We start from the raw sequence: 27,522 nt of genomic DNA, 5'->3' as shown, positions 1-27,522 counted from the left end.
TTTGCTCAATTTTATATGAAAGATATAAAAATGATAATTGGTACCTGCCAGAGTATAAGGCACTTCAAAGGGAATTTACTGATGGAAAGCTAAGAGTACTCTTCAAGAAAAAGCATTACAAGTTGCATTTTATTAAAAAATAAAAAAGAGCCTGAAAAGTAATTTGGCAAAGTGGAACAACTAGAGATTAGCAGACCCAGGCCCCATGCCTAGGTTTGTGTGGTTCAAAATTTACCTTCTTTCCATACTGTTGTATATGCATAGGAAAAAATATGATTTAAGAGCATTAAGGTCAGAGTGTAACTCCTGTCAGATGACTAGCAAACAAAATGTATCTGTACAGGGAATATCATTAATATTCTGGACTTAGATATTCTTCAAACGAGTCTTTTTATTTGGTGACCTGTAAATCTGTTATCTCCATGCAATCAGTCACCATTGATCTTTAGATGAGCTGACCAGTAACACATTTCATATTTGTGGCTAAGCTAATTACAGTGCAATTAATAATTCTACACAATAAACCAAAACCTAAAAACAACGTAGAAAATTTTCTGAGAATTGCTGGTAACAATGAAGCCAGGAAGCTGTTTGTGTACATAAAATGAAAAAAAATTATCTAACAGGAAGTTGTGTAAATAAAATGAAAAAAAAATTATCTAAGTGTCTAACTAAAGAGGACATATGAAAATAAGTCAGTTTTATTAAGAACAATGCAGATCCAGTCCTATGTGAATCCGTCTATTTGTCCATATGTCTGTCCTGGAGGAATACCCAGTACATGCGATTTACATGAAGAAGGAGGTGCAGCGTTCACGTAACTGTTTGATCTTTTTTTCTAGGAGTTTTCTAAACGGACAGAAAATATTGCCATCCAGGCTGAGAACCTTGTAAAGGAAGCTTCAGAGATACCACTTGGGCCCAAGAATAAGCAGCTGCTTCAGCAGCAGGCCAAGTCAATTAAAGAGCAAGTCACAAAATTAGAAGACACACTTGAAGAAGAGTATGTGCTTCACAAGTCCTAAGCTTTCTTCTCTGAGATAAAGCTCATTACAGTCTTTCCTGTGTCTTGTATTCAAAACAGTCTTTTAAAATCTCAGTGTCTGTGTATTTCAGCATGTCTTGAGGAAGAAATTCACAATTCAAAAAAAAAAAAAAAAAGGGGGGGATCTTCAACACAGGAACCAATGTCTAGAGCAGAGCAAGAATATACAAGGGATGTGGAGTTTGCATCTTAAACTGATTGTGTTCACAGGAAAGCCATACTTATTCAATGCCGTGGCCTTTGTATTGAGAGAATCTCAAAAAAACTGATACTTAAAATAATTTTTGTCATAGTGTTCTGCTATCACCAGTTAGAGACAAGGAGACATATTCTGATAGTGCATATTCTAGACCTAGACATTCTCACATCACATAGACCACGTCTTCAACTCAAAGCTCCCAACCTCGTTTACAGTGCCTCGGTATTCAAATTGCCATGAGTTGTTAAGCTAGCTCCAGAAATTAACTTAAAAATATTTCTTTTTTTTAAACATTTAAATTTATTGGTCTTAAAAATAACTATTTGATTTATTGATGCACTGCCATCTATACATATATATGAAGCTTACAGGAGTTAAACTTCCTAGGATATGGCCAGTAATTCTTCAAAATAATATAGATAAACATTTCTGTTTAGTGACAAATTAATGACATATAGCCTATTATTCTTAAAACAGAGGGTATTATTTCTAAGATAAATTTTAAAATACGTAATTTGTTTTTTATACTATCAACATCTTGAAATTAGCATTTCACATTTGCTTAAACTTGAAAGTTTGAGGACACTTATTTAAAACAAATTGTGATTTGAAATTTTGAGAATTTTGTATTAACAATACTCTCCAACATACTATGGAGACAGTAAAATTTAGACTTTATGAGAAAGGATGCTAATTCTATTAATAATTTCTGTTTGAATCTTTATTTTACTTAAAAACTTGCAATACAGTATAACATAGCGTGCATTTCCAGTATTGCTAAGAGCACTAGACATACCCAGGGTATAAATTTGAGAATGCAGTGCTATTTAATTTGACAATCAGTGATGTCATTATATTTTTCCTCGTGTCTTCAAGTGCCTTTTGGTAAACAAGGACATTCATTTGTTGTTTTATCTTTAAACCCAGGGACGTATCAATTCAATGATATGCTAATTATCTCAGTCTTTCTCTAAACTAAAAGCCATATGCATGGTTATATATGCATAGCTAATATAAACAGAATCTATAGCTGAAATTCACTAGAGCTATTATTTATAAAGCCTAAGTTATCTAAAAAACAGTTAGGGTGCTCATGTACAAGAATTTTTGAAAGTCTTTTGGAATCAGTATGCTAGGACATCTGTGAGCAGATGAAGTCATAAGAGATGATAGATCAAAGGCTTAGCTGTAATGACGGAAACAGTTCCCACTTGTCAGCATGGAATTCAGACCAGAAGCTCCACCTTGATTCATAGAGATCGTGTTATAAGAATCAGCGTTAAGTATTATGACAGCATCTCTTCCTTCTTCAGCAAAGAGAATACGTTTATGGAGACAGGACTATTAAAAAGCAGTGCACACTGGAGTATATTCTGGTATAATTTATAAACATAAGCCCTGAAACTAGCAGTCACATGCAGAGTTTAATAAGCTTATACCTGATTCAAACTCCTTTGAACCCAGCAAAATTTTGTTCAAAGCTCAGTTTTATCTGTAGCACAGCATCAATGCTGCCTCACTAAATTCTCAGTCTCAGAAGTTAGGAAGACTTGAGACCTGAAGACTACTCAGAACAAATGTATATTGTTTTTCTGTTCAAACATGCCCAATCCTGAAGACCACAGATGTCTTCACTGTCTTTACCTGATGATTTAGGGGAAAATGTGTTGTTGTTTTCTATTAAAATACTGCATTTTTTACTTAATTTGGTTAATTTTAGTATTAAAACCATGGAAATGGTGAAAAACAAGTGGGATCATTTTGGCAGTAATTTTGAGACCCTGTCCATCTGGATAACTGAGAAAGAAAAAGAACTCAATGCCCTGGAAGCTTCGTCATCTGCCATGGACATGCAAATCAGCCAAATTAAGGTGACCTGCTCACACATTATGTTTATAATCTGTGCCTAGCTTTTAAGAACTCCTTTGTTGTATTTATTTCATCAAAATTATTTGATCCCAGGACAAACTTTTCATTGCTGTTTGATTCTGTTAAACTAAATTCACACAAAATACCAAGCTAAGAAATCGTGATCGATAACAGGGTAACACTTTATAGATGGAATTATGTATTAATATTGTCAAATTTATGCATTCAAGCCAATATTGTGTGTAATATCATTAAAATATTTTTATGGTTACATTATTCTTTTCCTTGATTTTGAATTAACCCACACGGAGATCTCTGTTGATTCATTTGTACAACATGAAATGTATTCATCATCAACAACTGTCCTTATAAGAACTATCTCAGTATGATTTATTTAGCTCTTTGGGAAAGATACCTAAAAGGGAAAATGAATACCTAAAAATGAAATTTTTAATTTTAGTTCTTTGAGAAACTTTCATGCTGATTTCCATAAAGGTTCTATTAGTTTACATTTCCACTAACAGTATATAAATGTTCCTTTTTCACTACAGCCAAGACAATATTTGTTATTCATTAACTTCTTGATGATTGCCATTCTTTCTAGTATGGAACCTTAATGTTGTTTTACTTTGCATTTCTTGGATGACCAATGATATTGAACATTTTTCATATATTTGTTGGCCATTTGTAAATCTCCTGAGAAGTGTATGCTCACTTCACTTGCATACTTCTTTACTGGGTCTTTTAAGTGGAGTTCAATGTTTAGTCTAGATATTAGTCTTTTGTCTGAGGAATAGCTGGCAAAAAAAATTTTCAATCTTTAGGTTGTCTCTTTACTAAGTGATTCTTTTGCTGGGCAGAAACTTAATTTGATATAATTCCACTTGGTGAATCTTATGTTTCCGGATCTGTTTAGAAAATCCTTTCTTAGTTCTCTTTCTGAGTTCATGTATTTTATCTATTTTATGTTCCAGTAGGTTCAATGGTTCTGTCTTAATGCTTAGATCTTTGATCCAGTTTGATTTATATTTAGTACAAGGTGAGAGATATGGGTCCAGCTTCAGTCTCCTGCAAACAGACCTTTCCCCAGCACCATTTCTTGAATTAGACTATCTTTCCTCCAACATGTGCCTCTAGCCTGTATTAAATATCAGATTGCTGAATGTGTCTGGGGATGTTTTTCTATCCTCATTTATTCTGTTGCTTCACATAATATCTCTCATTTGAGCAAGGCAAAGTACAGACAAAGAGCATAATAAATAAGGATAGAAGGAAACGCACAGATGGATCTCTTACAAAATCAGGAGGAGGAGATGGAGGGGAAGGGAGCAGGGGAAGAGGGAAATAAGTAGAATTAAGATGTGCCATGTACAGGAAATTAATAGCTTCAATGAACGTGGCATAAACATGGATTAAGAATAATAATAACACAAGTGAAATGGGGAAAGGGGAACTAGAGGCTGAGGGATGGAGGTGGGTGACAAGGGAAAGAGGATTTAAAAGAAACAATCTGTATTACGTACACATATCTACTCCCCAAGATGAATGTAAACTTTACGTGCTGCAAACATGCACTATAACAAAACAACAAAACAAAACCTATCCCAAATATCTATCTCTACTATCAGTGCTCTTTGCCCTCACCAACCACAAGGAAGAGCGTGGAAAGGTACTTTCTGTAGGAGAAGCCATCAGATCTGGTTGTTCTAAAGTGCATTTTTGACTCTTAGCCCTAGGTAGAGATGCTTCCAAGTTTCAGAACAACCACATATTTAGGTTAGTATTGCTCACTTCACTTAAAACAGTTTGAGAAAAATAGACTGAAGGAGTTGGGTTGAGACTCTTTATCTCATACAACTGCACATCACACATTATCAAAATTTGACCATTTCTTTTTAAATCTGAGCTTATTTTTCTTTTTGAAAAGGGAAACCCTTTGCCATTTCATCCTGTTAAATATAGTAAAATAAATGCCAAAACAGGAAACATTTCACACTGTGACTCAGAACAAGTTGCTGCCATGTGCCGAGTGGGAGGCTGCTATGTCGCCCAGCGGAGGTTGTGCAGTGTGCACCTCACACTTGCTCATCGAGCACCTTTGCAAACAACGACACACGGAGTGGGGCATACACAGCCTGCTCTGGCTTCTGTGGTGTCCTGCACAAAACACTCGTCAGAACATGGATGGCATTTATAAAGTATTTATCATCATTAAAATCATTTTGAGAAGTCGTCATCCCATAATTTTCACAAAATTCTAAAAGAAAGTAGCATATTCAAGTAGGGCTGCCTCAAAAGCTCTGCTTTGACAAATTAAACCTATCTTTTTTAACCGATCCTTTCTACAGTTCATTTGCTGTTATTTCAGGTTTTATTCTAGAACTTCTGAAATACATCACTGATCAAATGTCCTCTCGCTGTTTTTCTTTAAGAAAACATAAGCACATGTTTTATTTTTAAATATATAAATACTCAGTTGTGGATTTCCTTCCCCTCGTGTTACAAATATGTTTTAATATGTCTGAAATTTACATTTTGAAAATGATCTAAAATACATTAAATGAATATGAATATCAGAAAAAAGGTAACACTAGAAATATGTGAAGGTGAAGAGAAATACACCAGCCTATGAAATTTAGTCTAAGAGGCTCATGTTCTATTTCAAAAGAAGACTACATTATAAGAAAAATCAAATATATTAAAACAATGTATTACTCTGAAGATAAATTCCCTAAACCTTTTTCTGTTGATCATTACAGGCTATTCAAATAACATTCTTGTTCCTAATTAATATTGATAAATGATAAAACTATCTGCTGGATGATTTGCCACTTTCTTCGCTTAGATGAGATTTTTTTGATTTTTATTTTTTAGTAGTGCATGTTTGTAGTACCTGATGTTTACATTCCTTGTAAGAAGCTGGTACTTGCACATAATGCAGCTTCCTCCCTTTTCAATCTCCTGCCCCATTTCCTCTCTTTCTGCATCTCTTGATCTCTTTCCAATTGAGAAAGATCTATCTCCCTACTTCCTACCTTTTATTTTACCCTTTATTTATATCTTAGATTTCTTAGATAAAATTTTTTAACCAGAATCCCACAGTATGATTGTTTGGGTTGTGTTTCTGAATTTACTGATGACAAGTATTAATCTGAGAACTAAGAACTTCTAACTAATACTATCTCACTGATGTGTTCTAAGCATCTAACACTGTTGAATAGTAAACACTCAGTATACATTTGTTGAATTTGAGAGTGATTTTTCTAAGATAATTGTTTAGATAGAAAGAAGAAAGAGTTTACTTGGGCTCAAATAATAAACATTTATCAGATATACTACAGTACTCACACATTTGAAAAAAATAAGTCATGCCTACCTAACAATCTGATATAAATTATTTCTCATTGCCTCCTTTAGATGAAATATTTTATCACAATTTTTACTTTTCTTCCAGGGTAATAGTATTTTCCATGCAAATTTTTTGAAATTGAAACATAACTTGAATTTTTGACATTATTTTGAAGCATTATTTGCTTATTTGCTTCTTTTCCTCAGAGACATAATTTTTGTGTTCTTATACATAAATAAGCCCTATGTTTTCGAGAGACATACCCCTCCCACACATGGGGACACATGCTGATAGTTGTCACTTTTCATGATCAACTATATAAAAATGTCCTTTCTGCCTCAGCTAAAGTGATAGTATGTAAGCTTTTGTGTGTGCGTGTGTGTGTGTTTGTATAGTACACAGTTAATAAAGAAAGTGATCAGCAGACGTAACATCCTCGTGAATTTTTTAGAATTTAAAAGTTTGTGGTTTCACCTTAGACTTAGTATGCTGAGTCTTGAGGATGACAACCAGGTGTCCTAATGCTTTATCGTATGCTTAGAAACTATTGGCATAAAGAATAGATGATACTCTTGAAAAGATTGGCTTTCCTTAGGAGTACAATCCAAAAACCTTTCAAGTTTAATGAGATATTAAACACTCAACTACATTTTAGAAAAATTAAATGAATGTTAATATTATCTTTCCCCAAAATTCCTGGAACACATGGCTTTTCCAGATCTTTCCATTAAAATGCTTGATTGACAAGATAAGAAAATAATTCTGTATGTCTTCAGAGGTATTATAAAAAGTCTCAGAGATATTTTCTCTTTTATTTCATTGCAAACAAGAGTAGTTACTTCTCTTTATTCTCTACCCTACAAGTACCAGCAGTAGCAGTTTGTAAACTGCAGACACTGCCTATAACACCCTTCCCAAATGAAGTCAAGAAGCATGGGCGGTTTGCTCATAGCTGCCTTCCAGCCCCTCAAGTATGTTCAACTGTCAGCTAAGAAGTGTTCCTTTTCTCTCTCTGTCTCTCTTTCTCTCTTTGTAGATACTTGTATCATGTCTACCAGTCAACTTTTGTCAAAATACATTGTAACTTTTCTTGTTTTAAATATTAGGTCATAATTCAGGAAATAGAAAATAAGATCAGCAGCATCACTGGACTGGAAGAACAAGCTCAGTCTTTTGCTCAATTTATTACCACTGGAGAATCTGCTCGAATCAAAGCCAAGTTGACTCAAATAAGGAGATACTGGGAAGAACTCAGGGAGCATGCACAGTGCCTGGAAGGAACAATCCTTGGGCATTTATCTCAGCAGCAAAAGTTCGAAGAGAATCTTAGAAAGGTAAGAAGGGGACAGTGTGTGGTAAAGTTCTGTATTTTACATGTGTTTATAGATGCATGCAGTAAATACTCTATAAATAGTGCCATAAAAAAGGTAGATGAGAAACAAATTGTATCAAGTTCTCAATGAAAACAAAGCCATAATTATTAACGGCACCTGTTGGGGGACATAAAAATGTCATTATATGTTGTGTTCAGCTTAATGCTTAGTTTTACCTTCAAGTGGGACATATTGATTTCATATTTTTAAATACATTTTATCACCACACTGAAAGTTATCTGTTAAAAGTAGGCATGCTATTTGCTCAATAACATTTTTTGTTTTTATTATATTTCCCCACAATTTTTGTATGGCACCGTTTTTTTTTTTTTTTTTTTTTTAGATCCAGCAATCTGTGTCTGAATTTGAAGATAAACTTGCTGATCCAATTAAAATGTGTTCATCAGCTACAGAAACATATAAAGTTCTCCAAGAACATATGGTAAGAATATGCTTCAACATTTCTGCTTATTTATCCACTCAAAAAGTTGATAGCTCTTACTTGAAAAGAAATCAGAGTAAATATTTTTATGAGAGTTGAAATTGGAAAGACTTTTATGTTAGTTGAAGAAATAAATAAAGTGAATTCACTTCATGTCACACAAGGAATGTAAGCATGAAAATGTCCCAGTAAAAATCCAAAGCATACTTATTTAAAATATATTTCATACTTATTTAAAATATATTTCTCCTTTCACTAGAACATGTAATGTTTTCAGAATATAGCTTTAATAAACTCTTTAACTTCCTGCAGCATTATAAAATATAAATATACAAGAAAAAAATATTCAATACAAATTTCAGCTTTCAACCCACTACCTTCAAATATGCAGAGTATGCCCTCAGTACCTGTTTCCAATTCCAAGAGCTGACTTTTTTAATCTGGTTTTTGAACTGGTGATCATTATGAGTCTTTGACAAGACAACCAACAGGAAGCTTTGACAGAATTTTGGGGAAGGAGAAAATAGGGATAAACAAGCACAATAGAATAATGAAATATGTTAATAAAAATACATCTGTTATCCCTCTTACATGTGTGTGAAGAAATGTACATGTGTGCGGACAAAAGGGGCTGCTATCACTAATGCAAATGATCAACATATTGCACATTGGAGAAGGGAATGGAATTTGTATTGTTTGGATATTTATAATGAAAATGCAATTTTGTTATTTATGTCACTTTTACATACAAAAATGAAATGCTGAGAAGTAAAATTTGATGAAATTTATTTTAATGTACAACTAATTTTATAATATAATTTAGAGAGATAACATTCTATTTTTTAATATTTAATAGAATTTAGAGAAAATTTTTTCTAATATTTAGATTTCAGAATAAATATCTAGAAACAAGTATTTTATGTCTTGAGTTTTCTCAACTGTAAAATGGAAAATAATGAAAAACAAAATCTATTTGGTAGGGTCGGGTACTATCAGTGACATGCATCTGATGATTTTGTTTTTCAAAATTATGAAGTATTATAAATTAATATACATTAACCACACTCTGAAGTACCTTATTATTATCATGTGTTCTTGACAGCAGCTACTTTAGCCATTAATTTTTCCATAGAGTTTTGTAGAATTAATCCTTCAGTCATGTAGCTTTACTAAATTAAGAATAGAGTTTTAAAATATTCATACATTTTTCATAAGATAGACTTTTTTCAGAAATTACCTGAATTGTAATGAGAAAGTAGAAACTACTCAGAACTGCAACAGGACATTATTATTTGAGGAAAATCTCCCTTCTCCACATCTGTAAGACACTCTCTCTCCATTTTTCCCTCTGCCCTTCTGTAAATCATAGCAGAGAGATTTTGGTGCCATTGATGTTTATTGTGACTGAGGGAAAGTTCTTGTGACATCAAGTCTCAAAGGAAAACACAGGTCGCCATGCTCACTTGTGCGCTTCTATTGTAGGATGGTCTCCTTCATGTGTGGGTTGGCTGTCTGTATCTCAGTTACCTGTGATCAACTGCAGATCAAACACATTAAAAGGAAAATTCCAGAAATAAATTATTCATATTTTAAATACCTTTTATGATAGTACATTTTTAGAATTGTTCAGTTTTAGAATTAGTCATTGTTCCTAACTGAACCCCATCCAGATATGTATGCATAGGAAACCTGGCACTGGTAGGGTCGGCTACTATCTGTGACCTCATGCATCTGCAGAGTTTTGGAGCTTGTCTCAGAGAATGAAGGGCACTTCCCTGTTCCCTTCGGCCTCTCCTCAGGATCTCTGTCAGGCCCTGGAGTCTCTGAGCAGCACAGTCACCGCTCTTTCAGCCAGTTCCCGGAAGGTAGTGAGCAGAGATTCCTGCATCCAAGAGGCCACAGCTCTTCAGCAGCGGTACGAGGGGACGCTCCGACGGGTAAAAGACAGACAGACTCTGCTGGAGAACCTGCTGGCCCACTGGCAGAGGTGAGCAGTGCATTCTCCTGAGATACTGGCCCAACGAAATAGGAAATTCTGAGTAAAACACTCTTTAAGCAATGGTGAATGAATAATCATCCCAGATGTAAAGTGTGATCTTGTGCATCTACAACAGAGAGATCTTAACCTCCACTGTCAATGAAGATCCCTGAAAGTGGAAAAGTTGTAAATGTGACTTCACATGTTACATATGTAAGCATGTGTGAAAATGACGGAATTTTGTGCCTGTATGTCTAGGAATGACTAAACCAGAGGTGAATCTTTTGTATTGGCTCCTGTTGGACCCTCCAACAAGATGAAAGGTCTCATCTTTTAGTGTGATGACTTTGAATAAAATTGTTTCTCATCTCTGCTTTCTTTAGGCTAGAGAAAGAACTGTCATCCTTTTTGACGTGGTTGGAGCGGTGTGAAGCCATAACCAGTTCCCCAGAGGTGGACATTTCTGCAGACAGAGTGAAAGTGGAAAGTGAACTTCAGTTAATACAGGCAAGTTCGAGGAGTTGATTGGAAGGAAAATGAAAGGCTTTAGCAATGCTGTATTGTCTTTAAAATAAATAAAATGCACCTCAGCTCTCCATCCAAAACTTCTTGCTTTGGTTCTATAATCCTGAAAGAATCACTGAAGGTCCAAGTTTAAATCTTGAAATGACAGCAACCCTGACCTGAGAGACAAAGCAATGGTGAGAACTTTCTGATGACCTGGATTGATTATTGGCTTACCTTTAGAGCTCAAAATAGGTGTGATCTCCCCACTTTTATCTTCGAATGAATTTCTGGTAGTAAATAGGATTGGTTGATTGATTGATTACAGCGCTGGGGCTAAAACTCAGGCATCTAAACAAACACTCTACCACTGAGCCGCATTTCCAGCCAATTAGGAAGTATTTTTAGAAGGAAAAAAGTACCATGTAGAAAGAAATAAAAATGATGATCAATTTTATGCAAGATAAAAACTGAATGAGCACAAACATGAATGAAAGTAGGAAGACAAAAAGATTGCTAGATTGTTACATCTTTGAAGAAGCAAACTTTTTAAAATAAAACAATAATAACAACAAAAATTAGATATTCTTGAAGCTGTAATGCTGATTTCCAGAAATTAATAACTTGCTTAAAGTGATTCTACTCTGCAAGAAAATTGGAGAGGCAAAATTACTTCTTAAATAACATCAATAAATGTTACAGATTTATACTCCAACCATTTTCATCAACTTTTGTAACAGGTTTAATGAAAGCTGAAGTCTTTTTGTTTTTATAATTGCTTTTCTTAAAACTCCAGCAGACGGGTCTGCATCCTCATCTGTTTTCTCCCTCTTTGACCCTGACAGTGTCCACACCCTGTTGTCCTGCGTTTCTCATTTAAGCAGCGTGGATTCTGCATTCATCTTCCAATAAGCCCCCTCTCCAAAACCCATAGTGAGTGCTAAAATAGACACTGAGCTACATCTCTAGCTCTTTTTATTTTGGAACAGGCTCTTGCTAAGATGCCTAGGCGGACCTTAAACTTACGGCCCTTCTGCCTCAGCCACCCACTCCAGGAGCTGGGATTACAGATGTGCACCACCACTCCCGTTCAGTCCAGCTCTTCCTTTCTTAAAAACACAAAGTGGTGCAAGACAGGAAGTCACAAGTCTTTTCCTTAAAAGAGGCAAACACAGATCCAGTGTTACGTGTACTGTAAAACTTTCCTCCTCCATGTGTCTGCATGGAAGCTAAGTAGATAAGAGTGAGAGCACCCAGAGACGGCTACAGGACTTGATCTCTCCCCACATCCAACAGTGCATCATTGGCCAGACTGAGTCTTCACTGAGAGCTGGCTATGGCCTTTATCTTTTCACCTTCCCTGTCTCTTTCCTGTGTCCTACTCAGCTTTAGGGTCTTCCCTTTCATTGGCTTGGTACCACTACTTCTGATACTTTTAGAGATTTTTCTGTGTTGTACATTCCTCCTCACTAGAAAGGGAAAGAGAGCACTTGGACAAGCACCCATCTGCCATGTCACTCCTGTCATCTCACTTAACTCCGTCCTGTGTTGTTGCTATGTGTTTAAGTGTTTGTGTTTTATCTCATATTAGGTAGGAACCACACTTTTATGTGCCTTCACAGCACCTAAGAGACTCAGAGCTTAACTCAATTTAAAAACTAAGTATTTCTGTTGCACTTAAGTCAAATGAAGAGCTCTTAACTGTTTGGCCAAACAGTTTCTAAATCGAGAGGGTCACTGTTACTGGTGTCTAGAATTCCATCTTAGTTAATTTTAGATATACAATGATTCTAGTCCATAGTTATTCTTCTTCAATTCTCATCACCTATTCACTTTCTGTATCCTAAAAGAAACTCACGACCTCCAACTTTACCTAACTTACAACATCTACTACAGAAAACTCATTCATGTTTCCATAGCATTTTAAAAATTGCATTAAAAGTGAAGTGAACATGGATGAAAACATCCCAGTCAGTTGCTTGTGACTGTGAATGGCTTTGTTCTTTGCTTCTTGTGTTTTTCTTTTCTGTATTGTGCATATAAATTTTTTTCAAACTAAAGATTATTTTTAAAACTCCTGGAAGAAAGATCAAGTGAATTCACTTCTCAAACTCTCCTTGGGTCAGTTCCATTTTGCAAAAAGGTTCAGCCTGCAGAGTGGCCCCAACCGTTTCTGGCTGGCTGTTGAGCTGTATGGCTGAGGTCCGTGCTCTGTTCTGCTTCCCTCAGGCCCTGCAGAATGAAGCCATTTCCCAGTCCTCCTCGTACAGCAGGCTCTTACAGCTGAAGGAATCACTGTTCTCAATTGCTTCCAAAGACGATGTGAAAATGATCACTCTGCATTTGGAGCAGTTGGATGAGAGATGGAGGAATTTGCCACAGATAATTAGCAAAAGGTTGGTTCTAAAAAATCATCTAATATTATTCCTTTGTTTTCAAAAGAGTGATTATATAGATGAAGCAATAGTTTTATTTTTATTTAACTCAATTCTTTAGGGGATAACTACAAAGTGGGAACAAAACTGCCTTGTCATTTTTAAAATCAAGGTCCTCAAAAATCAGCATTGCCAATGATTCTCAACTCAAAACTTTAACTTCCACCTAGGGAAAATGATTAAAGAATTGAAGTGTTAAAGAGAATAGGATAGGGCCAGGGATTTAGCTTAGCGGCATATGCACCTGCCTGCAAGCTCAAGGTTGTGAGTTGGATCTCTAGTAACAAAAAAGAAAAAAAAAGCTGGGGATTTAGCGCAGTGGCATAGATGCCTGCCTCGCAAGCCTGAGGTCGTGAGTTCGAATCCCAGTACAAAAATAAAATTAAATAAATAAATAAACAAAGAAAATATGATTGATAATGTTTAGAGTATTTATCCTGAGCTGTTTGTGTATGGGAGAACAGTGGTAACTAAAATTTTTGCCTTACCTGATACTTACCAACCAGAAGCATTTTATAAACATCAGCTATTTAATTTAATGCCAACATAGATCGTGGAGGGAACAAGTGAAATCATCATTATTTTAAATGGAAGAGAAAATAGACTTAATCTTCATTAACTAGACAGTTAGCAGTTAGTAGCTAGCATTCATAGTTTTCTAATTAAAAACAAACACTGTTTTCTCTTTAAATTAGTATTGATTACTCTGTGATGTATGAGCATTTGACCTTCTTGTTTTAAACATGTATTCATTTTAAAAATATTTTTTGAGTTTATGAAATGAATAGAGCATTCTTTTTATTTAATTTTAAAGGTACTAAAATAGACCAATAAAACAAATTGGAACAGTGGTAAGACAGTAGGAAATCTCCAATAGTTACTACATTGCATATTGTTGTCCTTTAAATAGTCGCTTGGCCTTAGGTTTGCAAAATCAATCAAACAATACAGTTCCTCCAAATCAGTTGGTTGCTCCCCATGAGGCAGGGAGATGGAAGAATGGTGGGGTGGGGCTGTTCTCTCCCCTGGCTTTTCTCTCCCCAGGCTGGGCAGGGGAGTTTAGCTTTTTTCTTATTCTCCCCATCTGCACTCTAACTACAATAGAGCTTTCTTCAACGTGTCATGGATCGTGCTACTTTCATGGAGTTGGTATTTATTCCACTGTTTATTCCTACATTTATTCAACCAATCAACAAATGTTTGTTAGTACCAAGCAAATGAGAGGTGAGCACAGAGCAATATAGGAACAAAGTGAAAAAGGATATTTGAACAAGTCCAGGAAAGGGCACAATGGTTCAGTCAACCCTTGAATGATGAACAATTTTCTATAAGACAGAATTTTTTGTCTACCACCAAGAAGGAAAGTAAAGGACTTTCACAGTGGTGCAAATAATGAAGAGATTCAAAAATATAATACTTTCATGTACAAATAATGTGCATATATTATAAGGATTAAAATATGGAAGTCTATTTAGAAACTAAGACTCTCTAATATGTACAATTAAAGTGTGTTAATAAAAGTTAGAAATAAATAAAATAAAAGGGATTAAAAAGTTGAACTCTGAACAAAACCAGTATTAATATTTGGCTAACGTATTATTGTATACCAGTTTCTGATTCTGATCTCCAATCACCTATTACTAACCAAGTAATCTAGTGTTGATGGATTCTTGATCATAATGTGGAGTCTTTTCCAGGTACTGGAGACACAGATAAAAGTCTTGCTGGGGCATGGGCAGGAAGGGGATAGAGGAGTAGTTCTTGTGGATTGGGGGATGGGCAGGAAGGGGCTGGAGGAGGTGTAATTAAAGAGATGAGGAAGTAAGAGCCAATCAGTGGTGTTCAGTACTATGGATATGGGGGCATGTGTCAGGGGCAGCAGGACAAGGCTTCTTTAGCCTGTGCAGATGAGCAAGGCCTCTGTGAGTGCTGCACAGGAGCAGGCCCAGGGCACTATGGGACCAGCACACAGGAAGCAGAAGGACCCAGGCTCTCAGAAGGAGCTGTACACCCACAGAGAGGGAGGGCCAGTGGGAGTGTGGCGCAGAGCTGTCAGAGGAGATAAAAGAAGTAGATATGGGATCCCTTGGAGACCATGATCACATTGGGGGTTTTGCTTTCCTGAGTGCAGTAGGAAACTGCAGAGCCGAAGCAGGACAGGGAATGGAATGGCCTGATCCCACCATACCTTTTTTGGATATGCTTTGGAGTAGATGGTAAGGAGGTAAAGGCAGCAGGCAGGAAGCCAGCTTAGGAGCGATTAGAGGCCAAGCAAGAGGTGATGGGGGGGGGGGATGAGAAGGGAACCTGTCTTAGTTACTTTTTCATCCCTGAGACACATTACTTGACACTCACACCTTAAAGGAAGAGAGAGTTTCAGAGGATTTGGTCTATAAATCAGGACAGGCAGGTGCAAGGCTCTGGAGAAGGAAAGCTGCTCACGTCGTGGTGATGAGGAAACAGAACACAAGAAAGGTGTCAGGGCAGGACACATATGATGCACCCTTCCAAGTCACACCCTCATACCCACCCCTACCAACCCACTGCCAGCAGTGATCCAGCTATGAACTCACAAGTAGACGAATCTACAGTGACTGTGACACTCCCAAGAGCAATCACCCTCCAAAAGCCCCAGCTCTAAACATGAGACTTTTGGAAGATATTACAGACCTAGACTGCAACACAGACACTATGTCCACAGCAGAGGTGCTAAGGGAGGGAAATGCAGAGCTGGGATGTGGGGCTGAAGGAACAGACTGAGAAAGATGGTTAGGATATGTGCTGTTCATGTTAACTCAGACAGGAAGATCATGAGAAAAACAGGTCTTCAGAAGCAGGAACTATCAAGAGGAACTATCAGAGCTTGCTAGTGTATATTACAACATCACTTTACCCCTGGAAGAAGCTTAAGTCCCAAAATGTATCTCTAACCCTCTGGGGCATTTTAACTTTAGCGCCTTTCTGCACATAGGATTAATTTTCTCCAGTCTGTGGTTGCTGAGCACCAGCAGTTTGATGAGCTGCTCCTCTCCTTTTCCACGTGGATTAAGCAGTTTCTCAGTGAATTACAAATGACATCCGAGATCAGCATAATGGACCATCAAGTGGCTCTCTCTCAGCACAAGGTGAAGTACATGCTTTAAGGATTACAGAAACTTTTATTTGTAATAGGGGGCTCATAAATTACAAAGGGATTTGACATTTTTAAAAAATACTTGGCAGTAATTTAACTTTTTATTCACATGAAAATATTTTAATAATTGAGCACCTGGGTCTTGACAATGTATTTTACAGATAAACTAAGCAGATAAAACGACTCTAGATAAAATACGTTAATTGTATTTAAAAATTGTTTTTTCACAGTAAAGCAAATGATTTCTACCATAAAATGAAAAGAAGGTACATTTTTTAAATTTCCAACTTCTTTTGTTCTGATACTGAAAATTAATATGCAGTTCTATTGGTTTATCTGAAGTATTATTTAGTTTGAAAGTGCTATAAAGTTTATGACTTATTTCCCTTATTAATAAATTAATTACTGAATTATGCATAATATCTATCCTGGTACCAAGAAACACTTAAGAAATCACATAACCATCAGTAAGCATTGAGAGAGTGGATTATAATAACACTTAATAATAAAGCATTTAGTATTTATTCAGTGTCTAGTCCATGCTAGGTTTGCTAATTAAATTTATGAAGCAAAAAATAAACTTTCTTCTATCTTCAGAACAGAAGATAGTTTCCCATGCTCCTTGGAGAGTAGGAGCCTAACTTGGGCAATTGGTTGCCTTCCCAAATTTAGGTTCCTACCGTCCAAAGAACAGGGAAAGTGAGGTGCTGTCTTCCAAGAGAATTGTATTTCAAAGGGGTGGCACCCAGGTCCTTGAGTAAGAAATTCTGACTGGGTTGCAAAATTGACCAGAAGCTTTAAAAAAGATACACTTCTTAAGAGGGCAGAGAATTACTTTATAAGTTTTCTAGAGTAAAAGCTCAAAATCAGAGGAAGTAAGGGCCCCAAAGAAGCTAACTAAAACTTAATAATAGTTCAACTGAGGTCATCTGTGTGGCAATTGTGGTTAAAATTAAGAGTGATAATAATGTTTCTTTAACGGGAACCATGTTGAGATTGTTAGTAATTTTCAGCTAGATTTTAAAAGTGATTTATTGTGAGCTAGTCACATTTCTTTATTGTTGCTTGTTTTTTCTTCTTCTTCTTTTTTTTTTTTTTTTTTTTTTTTTTTTTTTTTTTTTTTTTTTTTTTTTGTTGAGACAGGGTGTAGTTAGAGAGTCTGTGATAGCCTTAAACTCATTCTGCAGCCCAGGCTGGCCTTAAATTCAAGATCCTTCTCCCTCAGTCTCCTGACTGCTAGGGTTATGGGCCACGTTAGGCATAGTCATATGTTTTGCATAGCTATCTCACATAAAACAGTCCAATATGAGACTAAACAATCCAGGATTGTGTTTTAAATGGAATACACAGACCAGCAAAATAAGAACTGTTATGAATATTTCTAAAAAGTTCACTGTGAATGACTTTTGATACTAGATGGCTCATGGCACATAAAATACAACTCTACAATAAATAAAAATAGCAGGATATATTATAGTAACCCACTTTGACTTTCCATTATCTGGATTTAAAGCCCTGTATTACTCTCACCATCTTGTTTTTGACTGATGTCCCCCTATTCTGTTTGGCTGGATAGTACCAGGTTCGAAAGTTTAGGCAACAGCTGTGAAGATAGTGAGATTCATTATGACGCCCATTCTCGATGACTTTTATCTACTTTTGAAGACCTACAATGTCTCTAATGTTTTGGTTTTGTCGGTTTTGTTCTTTACTGTTTTGTTCAATTTTATTATAACTGATGATATAGGCAATTCTATTAGAGATAGCAGGAGGCATTATGCTAACCATTGTTGATCACCTTGTATTATGTTTTTACATTATCTATTATGTCCACCCTTTTGATTTGACCGACTCTGCTCTGTTATGTCACATTTGGTTTTACTCTCTTCCGAAAAAGTAACAAGAACCGTGGGAGCAATAAAACCCAAAATGTGTAATAATCATTGTACAAAGAGAGGAAAAGAAAGTGCTCTAAATGATATAACTGCATGTATATTTAAGTGTATAAGATAAAAAATGATATCACTGAGTTTTATTGGATCATTGAACAGAACTGTTTGCAGTATCATTGTTGGAATGTCCACTTTACAAGCTTTAATTTTGTGACTTGAACAATTATCTCTAAGATGACAATATGTAATCCATTAACTAGTGATTTATTTTTTTCTGTAAATCTGTATAACTTGCACCCTTTCTCTGCTTTTTTTTTTTTTCTCCTTAAATAAAATTTTTAAAAAATACAACTCTACATCACACAGCCTACGGCTCTGTCACCAGCTGTAGTGCACCTGGGAATCAGTGACTCTGTCTTTCTTTTCAGGACCATGCAGCAGAAATAGTGAACAAAAAGAGAGAATTGCAGAGTCTGCAGGGGCACTTGGCAAAGCTGGGGTCTCTGGGTCGACCTGAAGACCTCCACCTCCTCCAGGGCAAGGCAGAGGACTGTTTCCAGCTCTTGGAGGAGGCCACACAGGTGGTGGAGAGGCGGCAGCTCGCCTTGTCCCAGCTGACTGAATTCGTACAGCGCCAGGCCTCTTTGTCTGGAGCACTCCACCAGCTGAAGCAAGCAGTGGAAACCACGAGTAGCATGACTAAGAAGCAGTCGGACTTGCTAGAAAAGGACCTGAATGACGCCATTCAGGATGTGAAGACGCTAGAATCCACTGCCATAGGTCTCGATGGCCTCCTCACCAAAGCCCAGTACCACTTGAGAAGCAGGCGGGCTGAGCACAGGACGTCCTGCAGAGCTGTGGCCGATCAGCTCTCTTTAGAACTTGAGAGGATCCAGAGCCTTCTGGGAAGCAAGCAGAGTGAGGCAGATGCCCTGGCCTTGCTGAAGAAAGCATTCCAGGAGCAGAGAGAGGGGCTGCTGAGGCGCATCGAGGACATCGAGGAAAGGGCTGACAAAGAGGGGCTGAAGGAACCCACCCGCCAGGCGCTTCAGCAGAGGTACCCGAAACCAGTTTTCAGTTAACTTTGGTGCAAAGCTTTAAGAGTGCGATAGGTAGCAACTTCTGTTTTTTTAAGTATTCAAAGATAAAGTGAGTGATTAATTTAACACCACTGAGAAGTACTATGCATTCTTTGGCTTCCTTGGGGGATTTTCTGAGATCCACAGAAAGACTACACAGATCACACCTTCTGTTTGTGAACAGTCGTTTTCTGACAGCAGAAGATACTGGTATTCTGCAGCAAGCACAAAGGCAGAGGCCTTGTTAGGTGGCAGCTCTGGTGTTAAAATACCAAGGAGCTCCTGCCTCACCTTGGTAACAGCGGGAGCATGCACACTGGCTGAGAGTCAGGGGCAGACATCAGAGGAAAGAAAATTATCTGAATGGTTCTGTCTCTTAGAGTGAAGCTTCGAAAGGTGATGAGTAGCCATCTGAGACCTATTTTCATTCATTTAAATTGAAGCCAGTGGACTCGCACAGGGGTTTCCAGAGCATAGAGACAGAGGAGATACCTAAAAGCGAGTTGAAGTACGTCAGCTGAGTTCAATTGAAATGAGAAAGTGTGAAAAGTCAGTTTCCTTGGTAATTTTATTTTTTCCAGCAGTAGGGATTGAATCTACGGTCTTCTCATGCATTACATCCCCAGTCCTGTGTTTTGAGACAAGGCCTCACTAAGTAGCTAAGCCCAAACTCGGCTTGAGCATGTTATCCTCTCATTTATGCCACCTCTCGATTGCTGTGATTATAGGCGCAGGTATGCACCACCATGCTTGGCCCCCCGTGGCAAATTTGTCAAGCAATTTTCCCCCTCACACAACAGGCTTCCTTTTAGTCCTCTTTCTCCCTGTTAACCTTGTTCCCATCTCGTGGCACAGAGATACCGTTTAAATGCCTTCATACCCATCTCTACTTGATACAAATGTTCTTGACCCTACTCAGACCATTGTCACATGCCCCCTTTTAGCCAGATTCAACCATGAAACCAAAGTATTAGTAAGGTGGCAATGGTGTTAATATTGGGCTAGAGACTTAGCTCATAAGGTTGCACTTCTTACAAGTTGGAAGCTTTCTGACTAGTTTAACAAGATTCCCAAAACAGAGTGAGGCTACAGAGTGGGGAGATAGCGAGCTACCTTAACTCACTTAGAAGTCTGTAGCAGCTTTGGTGCTTTGGCATGGTGTAGCCCTTCCTAACTGGCTCAGAACAAGCAAAATGGGACACTCGAAAACTGCCAGCAAAGAGGCCTAGGCTGGGCTCCACGCACCAAAGGTGCATGCTGGCCGAGCAAATGTTTCAGTGAATTGATGAGTTTATTAAGGCCCTGCCATCCTAGTCACCATTCTTCTTATCTTATAAGATGAGACAAGAGCAACACCTGCCCACAGCTACTTTATTTGGGAATAAAATGGGATAATATACACATCACTACCATATACTCTACGGCACCACCTCAAAACACAAGACATCAGTGGTTACCTGCAAAAAGAATAACTTTTTTTTTTTTTTTGGCAGATACTCAAATATCCATAGATTAAGGATAAAAAGCAGTTTTCTCATTGTAATATTTTCCATAACATAGATAATTAAAAGTTTTAAAATAGACTTTTTAAAAAGCTCAGTAAAGCTATTTCTATCTTGAAAGAAATAACTGTGATCTTTAAGTATGATCATTACATGGGCTGGAATCTCATGACAGTAGCTTTTCGTACTAAAGATCGTGCAATAAGGATTCATCTACTCGGCTTTCAAGGTTAGTCTTAGTCTTAAAAGTCTTACTCCATCAAAGCAAAGGGGAAAGAGAACATAAGCTTAACAGAAGGTTCAGAGTGAGTAGTAAGGATGTTAGTGCTTTCTGAGGTATAGCCTAAATCATCCTGCAAAGTGAAAGTGCCTTTATCAATCGATACACACTAACTGCTGCACTAAAAGTTTGCTAGCCATTTAAATTTGTGTTTCCTATACTTATGCTATTACAGGAAAAGGAAATATTATTTACTTCCTTTAGTAAATTAACAGTAAGGTGGCATTTTAATTCACAGATTGAGAGTCTTTAATCAGCTAGAAGATGAACTGAATTCTCATGAACACGAACTATGCTGGTTGAAAGACAAGGCTAAGCAAATTGCCCAGAAGGATGTGGCTTTCGCTCCTGAAGTTGACAAGGTGATAAATCGCTTGGAAGTCACCTGGAATGATACCAAAAGACTAATTCATGAAAAGTAAGTCAGAAATGCCCTACTTTTGTTTGTAACTTCCTATTAATTTTGTCACATTAGGCCGTTGGGTGCAAAATATGATTGAAAACATCATTTTTGTTATGTACAAATTTTTTGAAACAAAATCAAGTAGAAATTACATACTATTGACTATTAATATACTCAAACCTTATACCATATTGTTGTTCTACATTGTGACTTCTTAGAGGTTGTGGTGTTCAATTTCAAAAAATATATAAATTTATTTAATCACTGATCTATTTTTTAATATTTAGACTATTTCCATATTTTCTTTATTATAAATGATAGTGTGTAAATGCTATAATTCTTCCTAAATGTTAGTGCACACAGATCTGTTTCTAGGAAAAAACATAATTATAAGTCAAACTGCTTGCTCAAATGTACTTCATTTCTATAGACAAAATCTACTTACTTTGATCATTTTCAGCAGATTCGTGATCAGTGAAAATTTGTTATACTGCTATGAAAGAGAAAAGCCACATATGTATTTTATCTATCGAACTACATTTTTGTTTGTCTCTTCTTTGTTTTGTTGTTTTTATTTCTTGTCCTTAACATATGCCATTATGAAATGATTGAAACAGCATAAAAAACATTTAAAACAACAAAACATTTGGATGATTCATCTGAGTTTGAGCTGTCAGGAATAGGTACTGCTTCTTTTTTGTCACTGAGTTTACAGATTTTGTTTTAACACCTGAGAATGTGTTCATAAAATATATTTTGGGCATTTGTATTAAGTGCATTTACCAGCAACATTGTTTTGACCAAGGTAGAGAGAAGCATGGTTTTCTAGTGGTTCTACGATCCAACTCTGAACACATTCATATAATGGTGCATCAGATCCAGTCATAAGGAAAGAAAGCTTTCTCTTCCTTACACATGACAGTAAATGACATGCTTTCCTTTACTCATTACAGCCAAGGCCAATGCTGTGGACTTATTGATTTAACGAGAGAGTATCAGAACTTGAAGTCAACTGTCTCTAAAGTCCTAGAAAATGCCAGCAGTGTCATTGTAATCAAAACTACTGTAAAAGATCGGGAGGATCTTAAGTGGGCTCTTTCCAAGGTAAAATTCAATGTGCATTTGTTTTAGTAGACTAGTATGTGTGTTTTCACTCACTGAGTAATTCTCTGCGTAGACATACTTGTCAATACATTTAGATGTGAGCAATTCCTGCTAATAGCTTAAATTTTTTTCTAGAAATTTTGATACTATAGGATTTTAGTAATTCCAATAATTGTATATATATATATATTACATATTCATTGAAATATGTATTACAGTTAATTGTCATTAATTTCTGCATAAAGTCAACTATTAATTAAATTTCCTAATGGAAGATGGTTTTAAACTTTTGACTTAGCACTGATTGTCTTAGTGATTAAAGAAATATTTATGTCCACAGCTTGAAACTGCCAAGAATGAAATGAACTGCAAGCAGAAGGAGCTGGACAGTTTTACCAGTAAAGGCAAACACTTGTTAGCAGAGCTGAAAAAGATCCACAGTAGTGACTTCACCTTGGTGAAGACAGACATGGAGAGCACCGTGGACAAGTGGCTGGATGTGAGAGCGCCCTCCAGACAGTGCCCTGGGATGGCTTTAAACAGTCAATTCCTCAGCCGGACATTAGGGCAGAGGGTTATTCAGGGGTGTAAATTCCACTCTGAATGCTCAGTGCTAATTGCAAAGTGATATGCAGTAAAATTAATGTTTACATAAAGTTAGAAACAGAAAAACGGATTACTTGCATTATTTTGTCAAAACTTGTTGGTTGATTTCTGGATTTACATTTGGTTGCTTCAGTCCTAACAAATCACAACTCCAAATGTTTTTCTTCTCAAAACTCTAGAATTATGGGTAAAAGAGAAAAATTGATAGACATCTCACAGGGTATCAAAATGTAATATGCATTTAAATTTAAAATAATAAGGCTGTAGTTTTGTGCTGAAAAACATTGGGTTTATTTATGTTCTTATGTTTTAATTCTTGGTCACTTAGTATGTGATCATAAAACAAGTCATTTTGTCTTCCTAGAAATCAACACATCTACTCATAAATATTTGTACATTACCTTTCAGCTCAAAACTCCAGTGATTCTGTCCAGCGATTTTTCAATGCTTACGTTCAGAATTTTAACTTAAGATGGGTACCCTAACTCAATAAGGTTTAGTAAGCTCAATTTACTAAGTTAGTCGTGATATTTTTACAATACATTCATATAATTTGGGGGCCTCAAAGATATTATATGCCTCTTAAAAGCAATTATAGAAGAAGTAGTAAGCAATAATAATTTAAATAAGCATAGTGTGTTGCTTTTTACGTATTTACTTGTATTACAAATATGCCCTCAGAGCCAGGGATTTAGCCCAGTGGCATAATCACCTGCCTGGCAAGTGCTAGATCATGAGTTCAATCCCCAGTACCAAAGAAAGAAAGAAAGAAAGAAAGCCCTCATCTAATTAATGGTTATTCTTAAACCTCAGCATTGCAAATAAAAGGACTTATGTTGTACTTTGAAAAATAAATACTATACTACCTTAGATGGACCTCAGTCCTGCAGAATTCAACCTTATAATGAGTTATATTTTATATACTATTTTTGTCACTAGAATCCCATGTACAGATGAAAATCTAAAGTTGCAGGAATTTAAGCCACTGTGTATTTGTTAACATTTACTTGAATTGGGAGCATTAATAAACTCTCAATAATTTTATACACTGTCATTCAAATCTAATTTTCTAATCAAAATAGCATTGGTGGGGGAATGAACTCTTCAAGCTGCATACTTCAGTGGCATAACTTCTGTTTTCTATCCTAGGTATCAGAGAAAATTGAAGAAAACATGGAAAAGCTGAAGATTAGCCTGTCAATTTGGGAGGATGTACTTTCAAGTAAAGATGAAATCGATGGATGGTCAAACAGCTCCCTTCCACAGCTGGCTGAGAACATCAGCAACCTGAACGACAGCCTCAGGACTGAAGAATTCCTTAAAGAATTTGAGGTAACTGACGATGCCTGCATCGTTGTCATGCTCCAGAATATGAAAAACAACTGTGTCTCTTTCCAAGTCCATCTTCTTTTCAAAGACACACAGGGGTATTCAAAAACTCTAAACCATCGTCTGCTATTTATTCAAACTTGGAATAGGCTCTGGTTAAGTGCTTCTTGCTTTTTTATTGTGTCTTAGTGGAAGGTTTTACTTGGTTTTCGTAGAAAAATAAGAGGGCACGAAATGCATACTTTTGCCCATTTTATGAGAATGTGGCACTGTGCAATTTGAAAATCAAGTTAGAAGTGTTTTTAATTTAATAATATTTGATACTTATTTTTCTCTATTCAAAAAACTACCAAATATTTAAAATATACTGTTATGTTTTGGTACTAGGTTCTTCTACTTCCTTGTCAGAAATGAAAGACACTTGGAGATTGTTTTGTCACAGGTTTCCAAGAAAAGTTTCTGATCTCCTATAGCTTGAGTCATAAAATACCTGTTATGTTCATTTATTGCATTCATTTATTTATTCATTTATTCATCACATTCTTGATGAATTCCTACATCGTATCAGCACTGAACATTTAGACACTGAACAATGAAACAAACAACATCTCTACCTTTATGAAATTCATAAGGTTTATATCACTATATACATTGTATGTAAAGAGTCAAGTGATAACTGGTTTTTGCTGGAAAATTAAGCAGGGTAAGAGGAAGTGGAGTGAGGACACAGATGTGTTTCACAAAGCCTTGCTGAGAGCAGAGATGATTCACACTGTATCCTCTGATGCCCGACACTGTACGCGGCACACACAACTTGACTGGTGAAGGAATAAATGACTCATCTGAAAACAAGTAAATGAACTACATCTAAATATCTAAGTATCTAAATACATCTAAGTATCTGGTGGTTTTTGACCCATATAACATTCAAGAGATTTTATAACCTAATTCCGGTTTCTAAGGGCAATCAGAACAAAAGAAAATGATCCCGACAGTAAAAATGACAGGTACTTTAGTTGTTATTGTTGCCTTTAGTTCTTATTGTTGATATCGTTGCTTCTTACTGTCACTGTAACCAGCCCAGTTCTTAGTGGCCTGCCCTGGGTCATGTTTATACCCACTCACACATGGTTACAGTTTCAGAAGTACTGTAAGCAAATGGTAGTACTGTCATTCATTATTATAAGTTAAATCATAAATAAATAACAAGATAGTTTTGCTTGGCGGGTGGAGCACCCAAGGTTCCATAAATAAATCAAAACAAATATATCAAATCCTCCAAATGTATCATTCCTAATTATTACTCAACACGGTACTGTCACGCAGACCCCAGAGTTACTGCCATCTTTAATGTCTGCACCGGAGACGCTGTAGAATGGTGTGCCATTGTGTGCCTTCAGCCCCATGTGCAGCGACATGATGCCACCGCCGAAAGTGCAGTAAAAGCTGCCGCAGGTTTTAGGGAAGAGACACAATTGTTAAACCAGCCTGCGACTGCTGACCTCAGAAATCTAGGAAGTCAGGATCCCTCAGCCCCACTTTCAATGTGACCAGGTTCAGTCCCCCTCTCTCTGGTGGGTCTTTTGGTTACTGACTTTGTGATGCACCTGATAAAGTCAGTGCCCTGTGCCTGGCACCATCACCTCCCACTGCCAAGCAGAGCTGCCTGGGTGTGGCTCAGGAGGTAAGGCCTGGCAGTTCCGCATCTTGGTGTGTCAAGTAAATTGCTTTCTGAATTCAAGGCATCAGGAAATTTGTTTGTATCTACAAAGCCCCAAAATACTATTTTTAAATTAAGACAATTTATTTCATGTTTCTTTGTGAATTCAAGTAACTGATGAAATTTATATGCACTGATGTTCAGTAATATTTAAGTGGAATCATCTGATTTTAATGAAACAGACTCTCTTTTGAGGACATCCTTTGTGTGTTAAAAAAAATGATAAAATACTAGTCATGCCTCAATTTCTCAGTTATTTTGGTTTGTTTTTGAATTGCCTATAAACTTTTCTTTGAGTTGATTCTTGTGTAGTACATATTGTCTGCAGTTTTGGGGCTCCCCTAATGTGTATTTGTTTTGAAATGCTTTGAAGTGAATTCAGTACTGCCGTGGGAACTGGTCATAGCATTGCTAATGAATAAATGACAGCCTACTGGAAATCCCCACTGACTCCAGGCTTTTGGTTGGTGTTTAATTTTTTCCACGATCTTTTTTCTAATAAAAGAGGGTGGGTGGGTGGGGCGAAAGTAAGTTCCACATACTTTCTCACATTTCAAGTGAATGCTAAATGTAATATTTTCCACATTCATAAAGAATGACATCCCTCATAAAAAGAAACGGATGCTTTTATACACTGGCTCAAACTCTGTACCTTGACAATTAGCTCTTAAAATTATGAAATGCCAAGCATGTCAGTGTTTCTGAGTAGTGATGCATTTCCCCTTTTATTTTGTTAGTCTGAAGTTAAAAACAAAGCATTGAAATTGGAAGAACTGCATTCCAAAATTAATGATCTTAAAGAATTAACTAAAAATCCAGAAACACCACCAGACCTTCAGGTAAGACATCAGTTTTGTAATTAATAACATACAGTGGTACCTACATTGTTGTCATCATCCTAATACCAACAAAACATATTGTCTTTATCACAGCTAAATATTAACATCTATAAAATTTCTTACACCAGTACTAATAGCATTTTTCCAATCCAAATATTACAATAAGAATAGTTACTATTTCCTTACTAAGTTTTGAGAGCTTTATCAGCTTATCTCATGGACGCTTTTATGTCCAGACAGAAACAGAAATCTTGTTTCAGTGATGTTCTTATTGATATTTCCCTGATTCATTCACTCGGTATATGGGTTGGGAGGGATCACCACTGAAAATTTTCCCTTCCCACACATGAGATGGCACAAATTCCCAGGACAGCTGAGGCAGGACAGAGAAGCAGGGCTGGCTCAGAGACCTGGGCTGCTGCAGCACCAGAGTCCTCAAAG

The 27,522-nt window shown here is 36.6% G+C and overlaps 1 protein-coding gene across 15 annotated transcripts in view; it reads left to right on the top strand.

Annotated features, from left to right (window-relative positions):
- Window positions 1–27,522, top strand: part of Syne1 (spectrin repeat containing nuclear envelope protein 1) — a 430,253-nt gene that overhangs the window by 169,325 nt on the left and 233,406 nt on the right. For all 15 annotated transcript variants that reach the window (XM_063233318.1, XM_023564552.2, XM_013151061.3 and 12 more), the window contains 14 exons: window positions 843–1,003; window positions 2,965–3,115; window positions 7,569–7,796; window positions 8,179–8,277; window positions 10,077–10,264; window positions 10,639–10,762; window positions 12,989–13,155; window positions 16,166–16,319; window positions 18,648–19,276; window positions 21,319–21,498; window positions 22,437–22,587; window positions 22,928–23,086; window positions 24,343–24,525; window positions 26,980–27,081. In XM_063233318.1, coding sequence (XP_063089388.1) covers window positions 843–1,003; window positions 2,965–3,115; window positions 7,569–7,796; window positions 8,179–8,277; window positions 10,077–10,264; window positions 10,639–10,762; window positions 12,989–13,155; window positions 16,166–16,319; window positions 18,648–19,276; window positions 21,319–21,498; window positions 22,437–22,587; window positions 22,928–23,086; window positions 24,343–24,525; window positions 26,980–27,081 — 2,676 coding nt within the window. The remainder of the gene's footprint in view (window positions 1–842; window positions 1,004–2,964; window positions 3,116–7,568; window positions 7,797–8,178; window positions 8,278–10,076; window positions 10,265–10,638; window positions 10,763–12,988; window positions 13,156–16,165; window positions 16,320–18,647; window positions 19,277–21,318; window positions 21,499–22,436; window positions 22,588–22,927; window positions 23,087–24,342; window positions 24,526–26,979; window positions 27,082–27,522) is intronic.

This window comes from Cavia porcellus, unplaced genomic scaffold, assembly GCF_034190915.1.
Source record: "Cavia porcellus strain 051 isolate PalLab524CR breed Dunkin Hartley unplaced genomic scaffold, mCavPor4.1 scaffold_22, whole genome shotgun sequence".
Classification (NCBI taxonomy): domain Eukaryota; kingdom Metazoa; phylum Chordata; class Mammalia; order Rodentia; family Caviidae; genus Cavia; species Cavia porcellus.
Note: the sequence above shows the minus strand (reverse complement) of the source record. Positions and strands in the feature narration are given on the sequence as shown.